General features: G+C 39.1%; 1 protein-coding gene across 9 annotated transcripts in view; it reads right to left on the bottom strand.

The window, feature by feature from the left end:
- The window catches only part of LOC124300714 (DNA-directed RNA polymerase, mitochondrial), a 136,234-nt gene that overhangs the window by 73,437 nt on the left and 40,736 nt on the right, over window positions 1-22,061 (bottom strand). For all 9 annotated transcript variants that reach the window (XR_006907302.1, XR_006907303.1, XR_006907300.1 and 6 more), the window contains 2 exons: window positions 13,378-13,778; window positions 8,929-9,281 (listed from right to left, as the gene is read on the bottom strand). Coding sequence is in view for 2 of the 9 variants with exons in the window: in XM_046755031.1 (XP_046610987.1) it covers window positions 8,929-9,281; window positions 13,378-13,778 (754 nt within the window). In the remaining 7 variants the exon portion in view is untranslated. The remainder of the gene's footprint in view (window positions 1-8,928; window positions 9,282-13,377; window positions 13,779-22,061) is intronic.

The following is a 22,061-nucleotide window of genomic DNA, read 5'->3' as shown; positions in this document are numbered from 1 at the left end:
AACATCCGAAACTACATCATCCGCAGATGTTACACTTTTCTATTTGGTGAACCGTAAAATGTCAAAGAGTGACTATCGAGAACTGAGATCTCTGAGGCATTGGGCAGCATCACGAAAATTTCCGTGGCAAAAAAAAAAAATCTGTGTTATTCACTCCGTACGGCTATGAGTATTACAGAGAGCGAAGCAGAGGTTCAGCTACAGGCTTTACTGAACCAAATAGTTCAGCGTATTATAGTACTTCAACGTGAAATTATTTCGAGTACAGCGGACGAAAATGTTAAGAAAATATCCCTTACATGTAAATGCGTCTGCGAAGGAAGCCCTGGACAAAGTGTATATAAAAAAAAGTTTCACGACGACAACAATCCGACTCAAGTGTGTTTTTCACTTCAGTCGTGCAATTACAACTCGTGTCTGTCGATGACAAATCGAATGCAAAAATTGTGATGTCGCACAATCCTAGGCCTTTGTCTCCTCCATTCTGTAGACCGCTAAGATTACAGTTTTTGCACGAAAACATAGAATCGATTGTAAACGAAGAACGTACATCAAAGATCAGATAAAGACACTTGTCCCTTGTGAAACAGTACTAAATTAGAACGGAATTTCAGTTGAATATAAATTGGGTTAGCGATGATCGATGGGAAACTTTGCACCGCATTGACATCTTCGAGTTCTTCTTCTTCACTCTATGTTGCTACTTATGTGGAGCTACATCTTAAGATTTTATTAAGATTGACGCTTTTCTACAAAGAAAAGTCAACGAGGCCAATTTCAGGTTTGGACTATATATGTTACATGGGTGGATACGGTTTTTCGAATTTCGTTTGCAATTGTCCTAGAAACTGAAAATTTAAAAATCGCAAGCACATACTAAAGAAGAAAAACGAATTGTACAAGAGACCAAGAGCATTATTAAAAAGGCCTTCCGTACCAAATTAGGACTAATCGTTGATTATTTGAAGCCTGGATTCGGCAGTACCAATGATAGCAGTGTACAGCTCGGTGCTTTTTAGAAAATTTAACTGTGTTTGCCATGATAACGGGGGTCAACGAAAATTTAATCAAACGATTTTACGTTATTCTGTAAGCTATTTCAAGCGGCCATGAGATGAATAATGACAAATTTTCAGAATATGCGGATGAAACTGCGCGACTATTTGCTGAACTATATCCGTGGTATTCTCAGTGCACAAAGTTCTAATTCATGGTGCATAAATAATAGATAATCCATTATTATCCATCGGCCAGCTATCCAAACATGTTCAAAAAACTAAAAACAAAGACATCAAAAGTATTCGAGAAAATTTATCACGAAAGTGTTCAAGATCCAAAGCAATAGAAGGTGTTTTCAACTGGCTCATGGTATAACATCTTATCCATACATTTCAAGTTTCCGTAAATTACCCGAGAAAAAACGCGCAGTTTATCTATAGTAGTTGTAGAATTGTTAATCTCAACGTTACGTCTTTCAGACTATAGATTCTTTTCCGACACTCTTACAATCACATCACCTCAGTGCTTTAGTTTGCATCAGCGGAATGCTTCCTACTTCTGCACTGCAGCTAGCCACTGCTTCGCATGCTTCCCCCCATATACGCACACACAAGTCATTCTTCATTCGGCCAACTTCTGAATTTACCTCTCTTCCCTTTTTCCTCCTTCACGTCTTCTCATTGCAGTTTCCATATCTTTGACAATGAATCAATTATACACTCAATCATTCAACTCCTTAATGCAAGTTCCTCACATTTTCTCTGATCCTCGGATGCGGTCATCGATGGCCGTTCGTCGTGATCACTATTATAAACCTCGTAACACCAATGTCAATTACTACAAAAACTGATTCTGGTTTTGACGACGATTTTGACGAGGAAATTGTATTGCATTAATTAACTTAATAATAATTGTAACTTTTCACGATGTTTTTGCTAAAAGAGAAATGCGTTTTTCGTTTGTGTATCTAAATTTTTTTCAAGTATTGACGAATTGAATTGACCGCTACGGTCCCACCTTTTAAAAAATCACCTCAGAGCTCTGATATTGAACTAAGGCCTCTGAAAATACGTATCTAGGGGTTTTTTGAGTCGCTGATCACGAATATGAGGTCAGATTTTGAAAATTCAAAATGGTGGGTCCGCTATAGTCGATCCAATTGAGCAATGTGACAATAAAAATTTCAATCTTACTTTATCAGGAATATTCTTTCAAATATACATTAGAAATAAATATTTCAGTTAATTTGAGATGAAATTTGAGATAATTGAAATCCGTAGTTCCTTATCATTATCATTGATAGATATATGTGCGTGCGTGCGTCATAATAGGGATATTGAAAAAAAAACAATAAAAAAACACAAAAAACAGAAAAAGCAACAAAAAACAAACAAAAAAGTGGAACTAGATGCTCTCCACGTCCTCGTCATTAGTTCCGGGTAGGACTAAGAGAGAGACACGAATATAGACAAAGAAAGATAAGATGGCATTTGCCATCTTGGATTTAGAAATCATAAAGTTATGACTTCAGATTCGTGATCAGCCATTCCAAAATCCCCCAAATGACTAAATTCAGGCCAAAATATTGAGCAGAAGGATATAAGATATAAAACTTGACGTCCACCATATCGGATCCGCCATTTTGAATTTTGAAAATCTAATGTCAGATTCGTAATCAGCGACCCTGAAAACCCCTGAGTACAAAGTTTTAGAAGAATTAATAAGTATTTGGAATTTCGCGTCCGCCATATTGGATCCGCCATTTTGAATTTTGAAAATCTAATGCTGGATTCGTAATTAGCGACCCCGAAAACCTCCGAGTACCAATTTTCATCGAAATCGGTGCAGATGAAAAATGCATGACTGAAAGGGTTAAGCCACATAACATTCGTCATTATCTTGGTAATAAGATTTTGGAAAATGTTGACCTTGAATTTGCGATCATTAACCTCAATAACACCCTTGTACCTATTATCTTTGAAATCTGACGTAATTCTTTCGGATATGTACACTACATTAGGTCTATCATTTTATTTGCAGTATTTTTGACCTCGGATTCGTTATCACCGACCTCGAAAGCCCCTGTAAACTAGACTTTGTTTGAATCGAAGTTCATTTGAGGTTTCCTCTCCTTTTTCAGGATTTCGTTCCATTTTGCGGAAGCCTGCTTGGACTTCTGATATTGCTTCGGTATTTTCGGCCCATTTCTCCAAACGGACCTGTATCTATTCTGAGTCAAAAGATCACTGCACCTACGAACGTTGATTAGAATGAGGCGAAACGATGCGTACGATACTTGAAGAAAACAGTGGATTACGAATTAAAATTGAGCAACGGGGATCAAAATTCTAAAGAACTGATCGGATTTGCGGATGCGAACTGGGCAGAAGACAGAGATGATCGCAAATCAAATAGTGGACACATCTTCAAACTCAACGGTGGAATCATCAGCTAGAATTGCAGAAAACAGAGTTGTGTGGCGTTATCATCCACAGAAGCTGAGTTCGTGGCACTAGCCGAAGCATGTCAGCAGGTAACTTGGATTCGCAGAATACTAACGGATTTTGGAGAGCCTCAAAAGAATCCGACAATTATAAACGAAGATAACCAAAGTTGCCTGAATAATCGGAGAATTCCCACTGAATCACAGTGAATCCTAGAAACGAGCTTAAAGCTTCTAAAATACAGTAAATTTTTATAAAAAATCGTTGTAAATGTATGATTGAAAATGGCGACAGTTTGAGGCGAACATATATTTTTTATGCTCGGAAAAACACAACTTTCATGAAAATTTCAAAATGGCGAAACAAAGGTAAAAATTCGTTTTTCGTCAAAACGCATGAATAAGTGTCTCATGAAATCGCTTCAAGATTGAAATGCCAGTTACAAATCGATCGAAGGCGGTCACCATAGAAGGATTGGTGAATGCATTTTGGGCTTTCAACGTCAGATCGACCTGACCAAAAGCCTGACCCTCTTCGAATTTTTTTAAACTCCGCGAAAACTTCTGTTACTTGTCGAGAGTGTTTGTGATTTTTTAAAGATTTTTATTCGACGAAGCTTAGACATCAGCATTCGGTATAATATGTGCGGAAATCGGAAACGTCCGAAGTGTAATGAGGTATTACTCGAAAACTATTGATAACCGAATGATAACGTCTAAGCATCGTCGAATAAAAATCTAAAAAAAGAATCACAAACACTCTCGACAAGTACCTAACAGAAAGTTTTCATGAAGTTTAATAAGATTCGAAGAGGGTCAGGCTTTTGGTCAGGTCGATCTGACGTGGAAAGCCCCATATGCACTGGGCCAGAGGTATGTTGTAACAGGTTTAACGTTCTAGATAAAATTATTAAAATCTCATCTCTCTATCTAATAAAAAAGTTCTGAACAAATGAAAAAGAAGTAGCAACAGGTGAAAAAGATTGTAATAACAATAGTATAAAAAATATTATAATAACAATAGTATAAAAAGATTATTATAACAATAGTATACGCATGAAGTTGGCGGTGGAGTGAGATGCCGAAAACAAAACAAAAAGCATCTAGCAAACAAAACTTCCTTTGACAGCTGCCATCGGCTGTTTATGACAGTCTTGGACAAACATCTTTATAGGTATCTGTTTCTGACACGCAAAAAATAAACATGCAAACGAGAATTATCAAGATGATTCCCAACAGGAATTGCCTTTTTCGCGCGCTTGCGTATTGTGTATACGACACTCAAGATCGACACGCAGAGGTGAGACTGAGTATGGTTTCAAATATATCATACTGGCAAACATGTCAGTAGAAGTAATGAAACGGAACTCGAGGAGAGTTATATCAGAGAAGAAATAGGTTTTTTCGGATCCTGTAAATCCTTGATTCGGTTAACCACTAAGTAAGGGCCTTCCCAGTTTCTTTGTAGTTTCGGACATGGTCCTTTCTGTCTTCGAGGTTGAAAGAGCCAGACAGAATCTCTGGGATTAAATTTCATATCCCTGGCTCGAATATCATAACGAGTTTATAATTTGTCTGAAGCCATAGAAATTCTACTTATAGCAAAGCTATGAATTTCTTCTACTATGGGGAAAATAATAACTATAGCAAAATAAGTCGCCAAATGCAATTGGGGATGCATGGTATCGGGGGTTTTGTACATGTGAGTGGATTCGTTTACGAAAACAATCTGAGCAGACCTGCATAGAGAGCCAATAGCAATGTCGGGTTGATTGGAAACAACCGATCAACAGTTGCAGACCTGTCATCAAATCAGCATAAATAAATTCACCTGTCTAACAGACACTGTATAAGGAAATAGTGAGGCGCGTAGTGCCGAGGTGGGGTTGGCGCGCGAAGCGCGCAGGGGCGAAGCCCTAGTAGAATATAAATAAATAAAACAGTAAAATGATGAATCATGCGATGTATCACGTTTACTTGTTGAAGACGGATCATATGAATACAAGGCTAAATAAAATAAGATAATCTCTTTATTATCTATCGATCGACGAATTAAGAATCCAAAGTAAGCCGTAATAACATCACGGCTGGATGTGGATGCGATCCTTGATAGCCGCTCGTTATGATCACCATCATTCACGCCGTAGCAGTTTCAAGGAGCATTATATTGCTTTTTTTAATTCTCTAAATGCGAATTTATTTTGAAAATTTTTTTCAATAAATCTGAAAGTTTCAAACAAAATCTGAAGTAGAATTTATTTTCACAAAAATCTTAAAATTAGGTGTAAATTGGATTAAAAAAAAAAGAACAAAAATGTTGATTGAAAAATTCTGCTAGTAATAGGGTAGAAGATACCGCGAGCTAGAGTATGAAAACAACGAAAAAATCTTTAAATTAGGTATAAATTTTTTTCAAAAAATTTTCATTCAGAGTATCGAAAGAGGAACAAGAATCTTGCTTAAATCGATTATTCCGGAGTGATACTTTAGGATGTAAGGCGACTCACAGAATTAATTACGCGACAAAAACCTTGAATATTGATTGAACTTTTTTTATTCCATGATTTGAGAGCCAAGAAATACAGAGAAGTCTTGTTGGACATTTGAGTTTCCGAATTATATTTTCTATGTTATGGCTGGCCAAAAATTGTAAGTGCAGATGTTGAAATTTTAGGGATTATACAATTGTAATATTTTAAATTGTGTTTCCCAATCGGGTATGAAGGTGGAACGTTGTAATTTGATGTGTTTTGAAAAATAAAAATGATATAATGAATGTTCAGATTGAGACAATATTCGCTACCTAGCTTGTTGATATGTCTCTTCTCCACGACTTTAATACTGAACGACTAGATTCTGCGAATACGATGCACTATTAGTGGTAATTGTCATCTAACAAAAACAAAAAAAAAATTGTAGGTATTAGCACACTCTATAAGTTTGATAAAAGCATTGTTCCGATATGTATCACGAGAAAGTTGAAAAAATGGAAAGACCAGTTCTCTTCATTTTTCTCAATTGCTTTCGATATTTCAACAATCAACAGTAAGTGAAAAATGTATAGAACCTCAATTGTAGAACGTAAAAAAAGCAATAAAAAAGTATGTAGTGAAAATTCTTGTATCCCCTCGGGGTGCCGAGTTATAGCAAAAAAAAATGTAGCCACTTTTTCAAGATGGCGGAGACAGCACATAGGAAATGTTGGTCGACAATTTGAGTCTAAGCACCCCCCCCCCCCCCCCCCAAATCCCATATGTTATATAATAATCAGCCTGTTCGGTTCATTTGGTTTTTGAAATGTATATAAATTACTGGAATTTTGGACTACATGGAGATATGAGCTGTGCCAGGCTTCAAGGTCATCCGGGCAGATACTGCAATCGCTAGAAAAACAAAGACGTCAGTTCGACTCTGCAAGTGATACACGCGACACATCGTATTTTTGTAAACACGTGCGTATAGGTCTGTTTTGTGAGTGGTCAGAGATAAATGCCATGACAAGCCCTAAAAATTAGCTTTTGAAATCGAAGCTATTATACCGGAAGACGTGCTCGAAGTAGTAAATGATACACACTGGAGTCATTTCCGGTGAAATCTAAGCGTCCGCGTCCATACAGTGAATTTAAAAGTTGGAGGAAACGAAAAAAGACGTCTCCACTCTCTAAAAACAATTGGAAAAATTTTGTAGTAATTTTAATAGTATTTTTTTGCGACCGGACCCCCAACGGGGGTTCTGCCTCCTGCGCCCTCACCAGGGGCGACACCCCTAAACCCCTACCGCACCCCGCCTCTCTTATACTTATATATACATTACACTTATATCACAATATTTCTTTCATGGAGACTAGAGGTAAGGAGGCCGAACGCATATGGCGGAATTGTCGAAAAGTGGATCGTGAAAGTGATGAAAGATCTTGTAGTTCGGGATGTATCCGCAAGCGATACCAGCGCCTGGTTACGAATAGGATACATACGTATTAAATCGACGATTCAAAATCACCGCGCTGACGGAGCCCGCAGTGGTAGCGCCGCCACGCGGGTACAATCCGTGGATCGTTCATCACTTTCACAGTCCATTTTGCCAGCATTGCGTTCGGCCTCCTTACCTCTAGTCGCCATGATTTCTTTTTTGACTCTAGCTTCCTACCGGTTACAATTTTGCACACTGAGTTAAAAAAAAGTAGTATACGATACATGTGTGTACACGTAATCTTCGTGCAATAATCAATTCACGTACTTCGCGCACTTGTATTGTAGTGTACTATGTTATTTTATCGAATAACTTTACGATTATATTAAACATAGAAAATGAATTTCTCACAATCACATAACTATGTATCACGAGTTTTCAGTGAAGGATCTCGACGCGAACGTTGTTTTACCGACAATCTACCGGCAACAGATAGATAACCGAAATTACATCTAATGTATTTTTTTTATCACCTGCATAGGAAGTTCGACTCGAGAAAATTCAAAGCGTAGAAGTCTAAACTAAACGTAGACGTGTTGCTGCAATACAGCGGACGCGATCGTAGTCACGACTCATCACGTCAGATGGTGCTAGTTACACCGGTTTAGCTCAGAAAACTGTTAGGAAAATACCATTTACTAACAGTTGTGTGATATCTCTGAACAGTTTGTGAACTGTGGGAAATCGTGTATTTCGCGCGTCGGCCACAGCGCGCGAAGACGAACTTCCCCGGAAGTATTACACAAAATAGAATACGATATGCGTGCGCGTGTGTGACCCTCGCACTTGCTTTTTGTTACCCTTGCTTCGCTCTGTCGACAACCTATACTTGTGCAAGAATCACATACTTTGCGCACTTTTATCGTATCATACTATACTCATTGTGAAATTTACCGAAAACTCCTTGTGTGCATCAATATACATATGTAGACGTTCAAGGAAAATCCTCCATTCGTTTATACAGTACTGTAATATTGTATCAAGTGGTGCTGTGTAGAATAGAGTATATATTCGGATCAGAAAGGGAAAAAATATCAAAAACGCCAGGTAACGTTAAAGGGGAACGCACAGCATTAAGATAACAAAAGCTGCAGTGCCCTAGACAAAAACCCTGGTCGATTTCGACATTGACGACGTATATATCTCCAAATATCGAACTCCACGTATCTCAAACCCAAAAACCGGGAAGTAACGGTCCCATTCTACACACAATTCTGAACAAAAACTCTCAAATGCATTTTCATTTGAGGCAGGAATAAAGAAATGGCACGGATTCTACGAAATCGCAGCAGTAAATTCGTAGAATTAATGCCATTTCTTTATTGCTGTGCCAAATGAAAATATTTTGGAGTGTTCTTGTTCAGAATTGCGTATAGAATGAGGGTGTTAAGCCCTTTTTTGCGTTTGAGATATATCGACTTCGATACTTGGAGATATGTAAATCAACGTCGAAATCGACTAGGCCACCCCTTAATATTATTTCATGTAAAATAAATATGTTTAATAACTGACTTACACAAAGTAAAACTGTTGGTGAGGGTTCGGCATTTGTGGCGATGCTTTTCAGAGTAACATGACCAAGTGATTCAAGTTCCATTTGACGTCTAGCCATTTCAGACAATTCCGGTACTGAAAACAATCCTTTGGCTGGCGTAGTCTGCTGACTATCAGTCTTTGATATTTCATCGAGTAGATGGTTTGCGTAAGAAGTATTTGATTTTGTATATATTGGTTCGAAATCTGGGTTCAAGATGCGAATTCCTCGAAGAACCATTTCTCGTTGATCGTTTATGAATACTGATTTGTCCAAAACATCATTGAAACTGATATGCCGTGCTGCCATATCTGATGAGATAGACTCCAGGTAACCTAAAGTGACATGTAATTGTTATATCAGCGGTAAGGACAATGCAACAATTGAGAAGATTCATTTCATACTACTGTGAATTTCGTCATAAACTTCGATAATTTCAAAAGAAATCGTCGATCCAATCATACTCTAAAATCTTTTCTCTAGCAATTACATTATTTTTTAGTTAAGGATGAATGAGCCCAACTGTTGGAATGAAAATTGGGAAAAGAGATAAGGCACCGTTCAAATATTAAGTAACGCCAATTTTTTAAAGTAATTACGCATCGTTAGTGATATCAGCAATTTACTGTCTACCAAAACATAAAATCGATCAAAATAAGTTCAGCACATTTTTCAATACACTGGGAGATATATTTATAGCTGGTAGAGATTATAATGCCAAACATGCATGGTAGGGGTCAAGGTCAAATACTCCAACGCCAAAGGGTGAATAACTTTACGTATCTATTCAAGCTAATAATCGCAAAGCAATATCAGCCAGAGAACCAACGTACTGGCCATCTGACTTAGGTAAAAAACCATACTTGATCGACTTTGCAATAGTTGGAGGTATCAAATGTAATTATATCACGGCTGAATCTTTTCTGGAATGGTAAGATGACATTCACCGGTTATTATTGAGTTGAATCGTAAATACTGGAAATAAGGAAATCAAATCAACTTTATAACAAAAAACGGACTCGATAAAATACAGGGAAATTATAGATAATAACCTTTTATGTAATATTCCACTCAACACAGCCGATGATACAGAAAATGCTATCGACCATTTTAACATATTATTACACACAGCTGTTTCTGAAGCTACACTAACCCTCGAACAACGATATTGTACCCGAAAAATACAAAACTTCATAAGAGATACAATACAAGAGAAGAGAGAATTGAAAAAGATTTGGCAAGAAACAAGGTCAAAACATGCAAAAACTGATCTCGTTAGAGCAATCAAAAATTTTAAAATACTACTTCATAGAGGTAAGAACAACAGTATTCAAGAATATCTGAGTAAATTATCGTCAACAAAAGCAGCAGATTATTCGTTATGGAGAGCAACTAAAAAACTCAGTAGACCACAAAAATTTATGGAGCCAATAAAATGCCATAATGGTAAATGATCTGGATCAAGTGAAGAGAAGGCATAATGTTTCGCTGAAAATCTATCTCAGGTCTTTGAGGCACCAATCCAGGAAGTTACAGATGAAGAAGAAGAAAATCCATTACACGAATATACTACTTATAGGTACTCAAGATAAGACACCAATAAAAAGCGTCAAAGTTGAGGAAGTAATCAATATTATAAAAACACTTACATAAGTACAGGAAGTTTCCTGGTTATGACCAAATAAATGGAATAATGTGAAAAGTCGTGCCACTAAAAGCGATGGGATTCATAACTATACTAGTCAATGCTTGTTTTCGATTGTATGACTTTCCTAATCAATATAAAGTTGTTCAAATAATTGTTGTTCCTAAGCCGGGTAAGGAGCCTGGATCGATAACACCTTATCGACCTATAAGCTTCTAGCCTATATTGGCAAAAGTCATAAGATAAAATATTTTTAAAAAGATTAAACGAAGTTATTACTGGTAAAAAATTGATTCCTGATCACCAATTTGGTTTTCGCAACCATTGAACAGAATTACTGCAAAAATAAGAGATGCATTAGAAAACAAAATGTACTGCAATGCTGCTTTTCTAGATGTGGCTCAGGCATTCGGTAAAGTTTGGCACAAAGGTTTATTAATTAAGAAAGAATGTAAATTCGAAAAATTGGTGGTTTCGAAAAATTAACGACGAAGCCAGGACTCGAACCTGGCGTCTAGAGATGCTTGACCGGAGCCTTACTCCACTAGACCACCTAGCCGCCCTGACTCTGTTATCGTTAATTTCTCTCATCACCAGTGAATTCGAATTTGTTTTCCTGTGCCCGGTTTATGTGTGAATAAGAAGTTTCTTCTCTTCAAGCACTGTGTATATGGAGGACTATAATGTGTAGATGTTGTGTTTACCCTTTTGAATCCTTGCTTCCGATGAGAAGCCACGTAAGACAAGCAAAGCCGTCTAATGAATGATATGCGGATGTGCAAATCATTTTTTTACGAGAAGAATATTGTTGAAAGAATGTAAATTCGAAAAATTGGTGATTTCGAAAAATTATTTTATTAATTAAGCTTAAAAAATATTATTCGGAGCCTTTCCTTCTCTTTCTTGAATTCTATCTATTAAATCGAACATTCTAAGTGAAGATAAACGATGAAATAACTGAACTATTTCAAATCAAGGCAAGAATACCCCAATGTAGTGTTCTTGGTCCAATATTGTATTTATTATATACTGCAGACATACCAACCTCAGATGATATAAACACTGCTACGTACGCAGATGACACAGCAGTACTCTGTTGCCAGCAAACTGAAATTTTAACTACAAACAAAATGCAAGGCTAGCTGAATAAACTAGAAGACTGACTGAAATTATGGAGAATCAGAGTAAACGAAGAAAAATCAAACCATATCATATTCACAATAAGGAAAACAATAAAACTATCAATATTTATTACTAAAAAAATCATTCCACATTAAATATCTGGGAATCTACGTGGATCAGAAATTAACATGGAGACCTCATATACCTATGGACTAAACGAAAACAATTGAATTCGAAATTTCGAAAAATATATTGGCTACTAGGTAGAAGATCAGAAATCACACTTAAAAACAAAATCTTACTGTATAAAAGTGTACTCAAGCCAGTTTGGACGTATGTCATTCAACTGTGGGAATCTACATATAATTCAAATATTGAAATCTTGGAAAGATTTCAAGCGAAAGTACCGAGAGTACCAATAAATGGTCCATGTTTCCTGACGAATCAGATAATCAGAAAAGACTTGGGAATACCTACAGTAAAAGAAGCGAGTAAGATATTTCGAGAAATATAAGGAGAAACTAGAAATACATCCGAACGAATTAGCAACATATCTACTTACTGAAATAATCAATGTTACAAAACTGAAGAAATACAAGATATTGAAATAATTAAATAATTATTCCTTGAAAATACAACTAATAACTCAATATTTAAATAAAATTATACGTATATAAATTTTGAAGGAACACGGACCACTGGGAAAGAGTTCACATGATACCATGTCATTATTTTATACATACTTCTTATTGTCAACAGAGACAGATTGTAGTAAAATAAAGGATAGAAAAAGAAAACATTGAAAGTTTATAATAATACAGAGAGATGTACTTCAAAATGGAAAATAAGGGAAAGCCAAAATAACTGAAAAAGTAATTGCAAATATGGGAGAAAAGTGCTACTTTTGTCTTAAAGATGAGGGAAACAAATAAAGAGGGAATAATATGCCACTTTCGTTCCGTTTTCAGGTAAAAAAAAGTGAACATTATGGTTGTGTCGAAAATAAATACATTTTGAGCGTATACATCACCGCAAATTCCATGTAACTTTAAAGCAACGTACGATTGGTATCCTCGGATTGCGAGGATTACGTAATATTTTAACGGCGCTATTTCCCCGTTCAAAAAATCTTCACCAGTGCCGTTTACGTCAATAATATTGAACGCAAAAGAAAAAACATTCTTACCATGTAACAGAAATGCATATAAGTAAATTCTAATAACACAAACTTAGGTATAAACAATATCAGGAAAGTATTTATTATTAGCACATTCGAAATTAGTAAACTCTGGTGTTTTTGATCCAATTTCAATATTTCTTTCTCTCGAAAAATTCTCAAGTACTCTTTAGAATGATCTGTCACCGAAGAATACAACTCAGCAATAAAAAGTCAAGCTATTATTCATATTTTTTATTTTCTGAGTTCAATTTTCAGAAAATCATAGTATATAATTGTATTATTTTAAGGGAACCCAACAAATTTTAAGATTTTGTGATTTTCCATGATACATTGTTAGATGTGCACTAAATACAGGTACCTCTAAAGTTTAAACAAAAAAAATTTTAACATCTCCCTGATTTAGGGATATACCCTATATATGTCTTCCACCCTGTATAACGGTGGAATACAGCGAGTCAAACTTGTGAAACGATTGAGTAATTACCTTGGTGATTTTGATGGTCTGCGATACGCCCCACACATTCGAATACAGCAGCGTACGTTTGTGAATTGGTCTTCAACGAATCCTGAGCTATGATTCGCAAAAACACTTTCAACTTCTCTAGGTTACCGACTGACGCAAATCCATGTAATATAGTGTTGTAGTGAACAATATTAAGACCTCTAAGTACATACTTCAAGTACTTTCCTCGTTTTCTATACCATAATAATGTGCGTGATGCTTCGGATGTCAATCCACAGTTGACGCAAACGTTCAGATATGCATGCAGGTTGCGTTCAAAACTCGTTTTTTTACCCAGCTCTTCTAATTCCTTAATTTTCATTTTCATATTCTCGTCTTTGTTGTGTCCATCGGTGTGAGCTTTTGATTTTTTCTCTTTCTTCCTGTTATTTCAACAAATTTCGAGTGAAACAGAACATACTTATCAAAACACGAATATAGAATAGATTAAATAAACATTCAATATTTAGAGTAAAGAGCATAAATCTTTGCTTTTATGAATAGTAGTACATAATGCAAATATATGAGAATAATACACTTATTAGGGTGGTCCTTGAAAAGGTCATTTTTCAATTTCGACTGTCCTATTCCCCAAGTCGGTTTCAAATCATTCAAAAAAAATTCCCAAATCATTTCAGATTTTTACCTCAACTCTAACCCTTCCCGCCAACGGGATGGCTTTCCCCATTTAAAATACACGTGTTTCTGACACATTCTCAGTACATATTTTGATGTATTAGTAATAATGTTCGAAAAAATCTGTAACTGCGAGGTTTTAGTGGGCATTAGTGCTACTACCTGAGAAAAAAGTCTCATCATTATACCAGGCAATCTCAACAAATAATTCAAGAATAATTTTTCAATTTTTCCAGATTTTTACCTCAACTCTAACCCCTGCCACCAACAGGATGGATTTCCTCATTTAAAGAAAGTTTTTCCGTAAAAAACCGAAAGTCAATTTTTCGGTTAATTTTTACGAATATTTCACCGAACGCTGCCCTCAAAATATACATGTTTCGGACACATTCTCCGTATATATTTCATCGTGAGAGTAATAATGTTCAAAAAAATCTGTAACTGCGAAGTTCTAGTGGGCGATAGTGCTAATATCTGAGAAAAAAGTCACATCATCATATCAGGCAATCGCGACCAATTGTACACCCATGAAATGTGATTTGTTTTTATAATTATTTAGAGGAAGTGCAATTCGTCTAGATTGTCTGGTAGGGTGATTTGAATTTTTCTCAGATAGTAGCACTTATACTCAGTAAAACCTCGCAGTCACAGATTTTTTTGAACATTATTACTCTTACAATGAAATATATATGAAGGATGTATCTGAAACATGTGTATTTTAAATGAGGAAATCCATCCCGATGGCGGCAGGGATAAAAGTTGAGGTGAAAATCTGAAAAAATGGAGGAATTATTTGGAACCGAATTGGGAGGTACGACAGTCAAAATTCAATCCTGACCTTTCCAAGGACCACTCTAATATGTATAACATAGGGCAGTTCAAAAAATATGACAATCTAATTTTTTTCATGCACGCGTCTTGAGAGTTTCAAGATGTAAAATGAATGCCGGGGTCGCAAGGAAGACGTATACAATCAACTTTTAGAGGTCGTGAGTGAGAAGTTCGTCGGGGAAGGTCAATTATTGATGGAAGTAAAACCGTTAGGATTCTTTTGGTGATGTATAATATTTTTTTTAATGTAAGTTTCCTTTCTTCAACTTTGATTATAAAATTAAATATAAATTCTCAATATATTTATACTCTATGAACACCTACTAAAGTCTTTGTAATTATATAAATTGTTTCTTCCAATAAATAGCCTGATGATGGCTGGCTGGGCCCAGCCGTAAAGTCGCCAAAAGAATCTTAACGGTTTTACTCACATCAAAAACTGGCATTCCCCGACCAGCTTCTCACTCACGAAAAATGACATTTAACGCATTTCATATTTTATCTCAAGACTCGATTGACGGATCCTTATGAAGAAAATTATGAATATCCATTACCAAAAGACCATTTACGTGAATTAATTTGGACGCGAAGGACCACTCCCAAGGTGCCGAAAAACATTAATTTGAGTTAGAAATTGTAATATTTTGAAATCGAGTGGGTGTAACAAACATTTTTTTTCTTCATTTCATTGCTTTAGGTGTAGGTATAGTACCCCCACGAATTATTACAGATTTTTGTGAGTGGTGCGCCACGTCGGAAATTGCGATTTTTGCACATTTTTGCCATTCTTTTACTATTTTGACCATGTCTTCAGGAAAATTTGACTGAATATCCTTGGAATTTCGAGATTACACTTTCAAGTAATAATATGCTTAACATCCAGCCTCGTCACCTTGCATTTATATGAGAGCTTTGAGTCGGTGAAATGTCTTATGTCTAGGGTGAAAATTACATTTTTGTTCCAGTTTATTAACAACTCAAAGTAAATTAAGATGGGAATACCGATATTTCTTTTCTACTTGCACTTATTAACACCATTAATCGCAGCAGCTTGTCCCTACGTGCACCCGCTCCTTGAGAAATCAATACAATATAAATAACATTTATCACAGAAAATCCTATTCTAGACAAAAAAAAAAAAGAAGAAAAAGAAGAAGAAGAAAGAACGTCTCTATGCAAACCGTTCACAATCTGTTCCACGAATGGATTTGTTATAGATGTTCCGCAGAGTTTATGAACTTTGGGTCTATTATGCAAACTATGTTCTTTGCCTCTCCACCGCCGATTTGACGAGCTGTCCTATGTCGTTGGGTTTTCAGCGTATTCGAACCGTCCTTTCTTTCGTAGTATTGCCTTAGGCACTTGCTCGTGAAGAGCAGGACTATGGCCGTGCTGCGTGTAGGCCGTGTCCACGAAGAAAACCTTTCGAGCTCGGGCAGTCCAGCAGCTGGGCCTTCGACACAGCAGCCAATAAACTCCGATACTATGGTTCTTGTTTCAGGTTTTTTCAGGCGCGTCAGCTTCGTCTACTGATGTTTGCTTCGGTCCATGTTCAGGCGGCATTTCGGCAGGCGGTGTGAGACGACAGCTTGGTATTAGTACGCAAATCTCTTTCGACTCTGTATGGTGATTTCCAATTCATTTTGAACCACGGTCGTCAACCGGCCAGCTATTAGCGCGGCCTGTAGCTCTAGACGTGGAATGGAGAGCACCTTTATCGTAGAGACAAGATCTTCGCTTGCCACTGATTTAACGTCTACGCGGCCATTGAGGTATTGAATCCTATGGTAAATCATGGCTGCGTAGGCTAATTTGCTGGCATCACAAACCACGTGGAGATTGTTCTTGCATACCTCCACATTACAGATCAGGTGGCAACGCGGTATTTCCACCTTTTTAATGGATGGAAGGTCATCAATCCACCTTTTCCAACTTGCGAAATCGGCGTCACCCAAATCCTCCTCTAATTTAATTCTACTGCGACAGACAGCCTAGCGGGTTGAAGACAGACATGAAAATTTGTAGCATCTCGCGTTTTGTGGGCCTCTTTTCAGTTGTGAATAATTTAGTGGGTATCATCGTAAAATCGGTCTCGAAACCCAACATATCCGTTCGTGGGTCCCAAGTTAAGCTTGGCACTCTTTCACAATGATACCGGTGTTCCTTTGCCGTGAGATTGACCGTCTCCTTTACGCGATCATGTGGCGATATGTTTTTCGAGACTACCTCACGGTTACTCACGTCCTGGTAGCTGCAACAGCCAAATCGTCCCACTAAAAAAAACCGAACGGGAGATTTTCTTACTTTTTTATCACTAATTTATTACTACAATACTAAATTTATTATCCCTACTAGTTCAGCGTAAGCGTCTTGTGGCGTGGCATTGGTCGAAGCTGCACCAGCCATATCGTAACTTGCCTATATTTCACACCATCAAGGTGTACCTTACGTCAAAATATTTTACTTTTTTATTACTTTTTGAGAATATCAACCTAACATAAGGAATGCTAACCCATAAGGGGGTCAAGAACCCTTATTCCCTAATTCCATAAATAAATCATCTTTCAGGCTAAGTACTAACAGAAATTGATTGCTCTTAAGATCTTTCAAGTTTCAAAAACCAAAGCACCTTTTGCCTAGGAGTACGTAGTTGTGTCGAGATGCATTTTCGGCCGTTTGGGGTGCAGTGGGTTGTGGTAATAAAATGACTGACCTCAAAAACTTCCGTTTTCACCCAATTCGTTTAACATCTTGCGCGACTGATACATTTTACCCACCTATAGAGATCTTCCAAGTTTCAGAAACCTAAGCACCCTTTTCCTAGGAGTGCCAGGAAGCATTTCTGCAAGTTTGGGGTGCAGTGGATTGTGCTAATACAATGACTGACCCCAATAACATCCGTTTTCACCCGATTCCGTAGACATCTAGCGCAACTGATATTTTTTACCCACCTATGGAGATCTCTCAAGTTTCAGAAACCAAAGCACCTCTTTCCCAGGAGTACTCAGTTGTGCCGGAAAGCATTTTTGCATGTTTGGGGTGCAGCGGGTTGTGGTAATAAAATGACTGACCCCAATAACATCCGTTTTCACCCGATTCCGTTCCCAAAGGGTACTTTGGTTTTTGAAACTGGAAAGATCTTCAGAGGTGGGTAAAATATATCAGTCGCGCGAGATGTCGACGGAATTCGGTGGAACCGGACATTGTCGGGGCACGTTTTTTATTACCGCATCCTGCTGCACCCCCAATATCTCAAAATGTCTCAGTGCACATAACTGTATGCCTGCAGGTGCGAACAAACGTCGAATGCAATCAATTGATTTACTCATGGAATTAGGGAATAAGGGTTGTTTACCACCTTATGGGTTCGCATTCCTTATGTTAGATTGATATCCTCAAAAAGTAATAAAAAAGTAAAAAATTGTGACAGGGTACACCTTGATGGTGTGAAATATAGGTAAGTTACGATATGGCCGATGCAGCTTCGACCAATGCCACGCCACAAGACGGTTACGCTGAACTAGTAGGGGTAATAAATTTAGTATTGTGGTAATAAATTAGTCATAAAAAAGTAAGAAAATCTTCAGCCTGGTTTTTTTTAATGGGCTGATTTGGCTGGTGCAGCTACCAAGACATCGGTTACTCGCCCAGCTATGCATTTTAAACCGGGCTGAGTCGTTGATTTTGATGACGTCCCTGGCCAATGCGATCGTCTCTTCTATTGTGTCAACGCTGTCCAAATAGTCGTCCATGTAAAGTTTCGCTTCAACAGCTGCTGTCCCCTTTGGTCTTTCATTCGCGAATTCGTCCGCATTTTTATTGTTGACGTAAAGTGCTGTTGACGGAGAAGATTTTACTCCGAAGATCAGCGACTTCATACGGTTATGAGCTTGCCATAGGAATCGTTGGACGTGTTGATCCTCTGGTCGTATTTTTACATGTAAAAACATATCTCGCACGTCTCCCTTTAGCGCTACTGATCTTTGCCTGAATCGTAGCAGCACGCTAAAGAGAGACGGGTGTAAGTTTGGGCCCGGCAGCAGCCGGTCGTTTATCCACACGCCCTGTGATCGGGCGGCAGCGTCGAGCACTAATCTAAATTTGCCTGATTTATTCGGATTCTTGACCCCGAAATGCGGCAGATACCAGGTTGTCTTCGGGTCACCCTCCAGCTTGTCTACCAGTAGAGCGTACGCACGGTCGATGAGTTTCTGCATTTCAGCGTAGTACGCCTCCGCGTAAGTCTTATCTTTGCCCAGTTTCCTCTCTAAGGTCATGAGCCTGTTATACGCGTTTTATCTGCTGGGTGGTAGCGAGGTAAAATCGCTTTTTCATAGTAGCCCGGTTTCCCAGCCGTTCGGTATACCGCGTGTCAAAGTTTCTATTAGCTGGATCACGCGTTCGTCTCATCGGTTGATTCTGTCTAACCGCATTATTCCCAGCGATTTCAATTGAAAACTTGACTTTACTAATTCGTGTACGCGGTTATCATCCATGTTGTCTGACGCAAGGGAATCTGTTCGCAAGCCCGCCTAGCGTCATTACGCACCCGGATGGTGCTCCTCTGTTGCGTCTATGGGGGGCTCCGTGTAGCGTCCAACTCAATAGTGTCTAGGAGAGCCCCAATGAGTTGTTCCTCGAAACTTGAATATCTCTGGTGACTGTAAGAGGCCAATTGTCTTGGCCTATAAGTATTGCCAGGGTGACGTTATCGTAGAAGTCTAGTATGACGCCGCCCAGGGTAATATCCTTTGCATCTTCCGATAGTAGGCTTTGACGCAGTAACGAGAGATTGGTGACTGTTCTCGCTCCCTTCAACGTGTAAATTTCTTTCTGCCATTTACCACGGACCTCCAGGCTCACGGACTCACTTGTGGGATCTCTTGTTTGTACTTCAACCACTCCACTTAGCGTTATTCTAATTCGTCGACCCGTCACGCCGACACTGCGCGCAATCGCGGCGTCGATCAACGTTATGGTAGACCCTTCATCCATAAGCGCGTAAGTCAGTTTTTTTATTGATAGGGCCGATCAATGTTACTGGGAGTATTTTTAATAATTCTCTTCCTGACTCCATCACGTACATGTTGCGTACGCGTTCTAGTCACATGTCCTGTGCCTCCCCAACTCTGGAACTTGTCGACCTTGCCCTCCTTACTGTCTACCGCTCGAGTAACCTTCTTATGCAATAGGTTGCGGTCTGGTTTTCGGCAGTTACTTATGTTGCATCTTACCTTTGCAATTTTTTTTAGCATGGCCGCTCGATGGGCACCTGAAGCAGAGTTTCACGACCCATTTTCACCTATCCCCGACCGATACTCTCGCAGAATTTCTGCAGTTTGCTATGCCATGCTCCAATTTATCGCAAACCACACATGGGCTCGTCGGAATCGCAATTCCTCGTGATTCGACGGTATTGGATCCATGCGCGTCGCTTTTGCTCGCTTCTAAATTTAAATGCAATACCGATAGCGCGCGTCGCATCGGGCCTTTACGCCCACAACTTGCCCTTGTTGCCCTGTTTTCTTTGACATTTCGACTCGCAACGCTTCTCGAAACTCTCGTGCCAGCTCTGTACGCCATCTCTATCTCCCGCCGTAGGAACTGAGATATTGTAATGAGTCAGGGCTTCTCTAACGGTGAAGTACTCACATATCGATTGTAAAATAGCGTCAACGGGTGTAGCATTTTATCAACTATTTTCTGCGCTAGCTCGGGGCTATGAAAATAACCGATGTAATTGACGGCCCTGATAGACACCACACAGTCTTCTACCCTGGTCGACAACTCGAAGATATCTCCAGATTTCGTTCCAATTTTGTGTACGGCCCTCATATCCTCAATGATCTGTTGCACTATCCTGTCCGGGTTCCCGTATTTCATCTCTAAGAGCTTCATTAAGGGCTTGGCGCTCGCGGCCGTTAACATAAGCAAGGAAGATTGAGTCACATAGAAACGTACGGCCTGCAGGCTATTTGAAGCAAGAAAAGTTGGGGTGCTCGGACGACCTATCACCCCAACAGCTAGGTGTCGCTAGTGGCGCCTTTGCTTGTGTGGCTCACGTACAGCGCTCTATACTAATGCGTACAGTGTCGGTGTGTTGGCTCCGACCGGCGAGTTGGGGTGATCGTGCTAACTCTCTATTGTCGACCGACGGTAGAGCCATCTTACGGATTTACGAGTCGCGGAAAGTTTTGCTTCAAGCGGCCCATAAGCCGTACGCTTCTATGTGACTCGATCTTCGTTGACATAAGCGACTTTACTGTTGTCATCGCTGTTCCCTTCAGGCAATCGTATGATCGGATGATGTTTTCGGCATCGGTATATCCGCCGAGTTGGATCGACAAATCGAAGGTGTGTTTGAATCTGAGCCTCTCGCGAATCTCAACTGAAGATCGGTGGCGATTTAACGGTTGACAATCTGTGTATAGCTTGGTCCGAAATCGTGGGATTCGTATACTGATCCCGTGTTTCCCCACCGTTGCTGGCGCGCTTTGCTCCGATACAGCTGGTGTCCCTGCCTTGCTATGGCGGTCGTCTTCGTTCGCGTCGTCCAAGGTCATGTACAGTGGGCTCGAGCTCACATGATTGCCCGTCGGACCCCGCGTTGCTAGGTTTCCGCTACAACTTGACTTAGCATCTCCCTCCAATAGCTCCGCCAAGCCTCTATCATCCAGCTCGAGCTTAAGTCGTTCTCTCTTATCGATGGCTCTGCGTTTGATAGATAAGCGTTGTTCTGATGCGTCTAGCTTCAGCCGTCGTTTACAAGCCATTTCTGGAATCACACTTGTAGCGCGCAATTCACGTGGTGTAACGACAATAAGCGGTTGATGTCCGATCTAGGGGTTGCTCCCTTCTCGATGAAGTTGGTTCTGGCCTAAACGATGCTCGACGACCTCGTTATGCCCTTCTATTGACAGGTCCATGGGCGCTGGATTTATTTCCTCCGCCGCTATGCTGTCACGCTCGTTGTCTTCCCTGTCTCGAGCGCGCCTTTGAGGGTGAAGCTGTGTCGGGTCAGTCACGTTTTCCCAGTTTCTTTTGTCCATTTCGCGAGCTGGGAGTCGTCGCACCATTCGGCCGCGCGGCCATACGCGCACTCGCGCAGGTGGTCGGTCACGCGGACGTCCACGCACCATGGTTTATCCGAGAACTTAGTGCTGGTCTCGTTTGAAGCACTGCACAATTATCCGACTCAC

The sequence above is a fragment of the Neodiprion virginianus genome, chromosome 3, assembly GCF_021901495.1.
Source record: "Neodiprion virginianus isolate iyNeoVirg1 chromosome 3, iyNeoVirg1.1, whole genome shotgun sequence".
NCBI classification, from domain to species: domain Eukaryota; kingdom Metazoa; phylum Arthropoda; class Insecta; order Hymenoptera; family Diprionidae; genus Neodiprion; species Neodiprion virginianus.
This window is presented reverse-complemented; position numbering and strand designations above follow the sequence as displayed.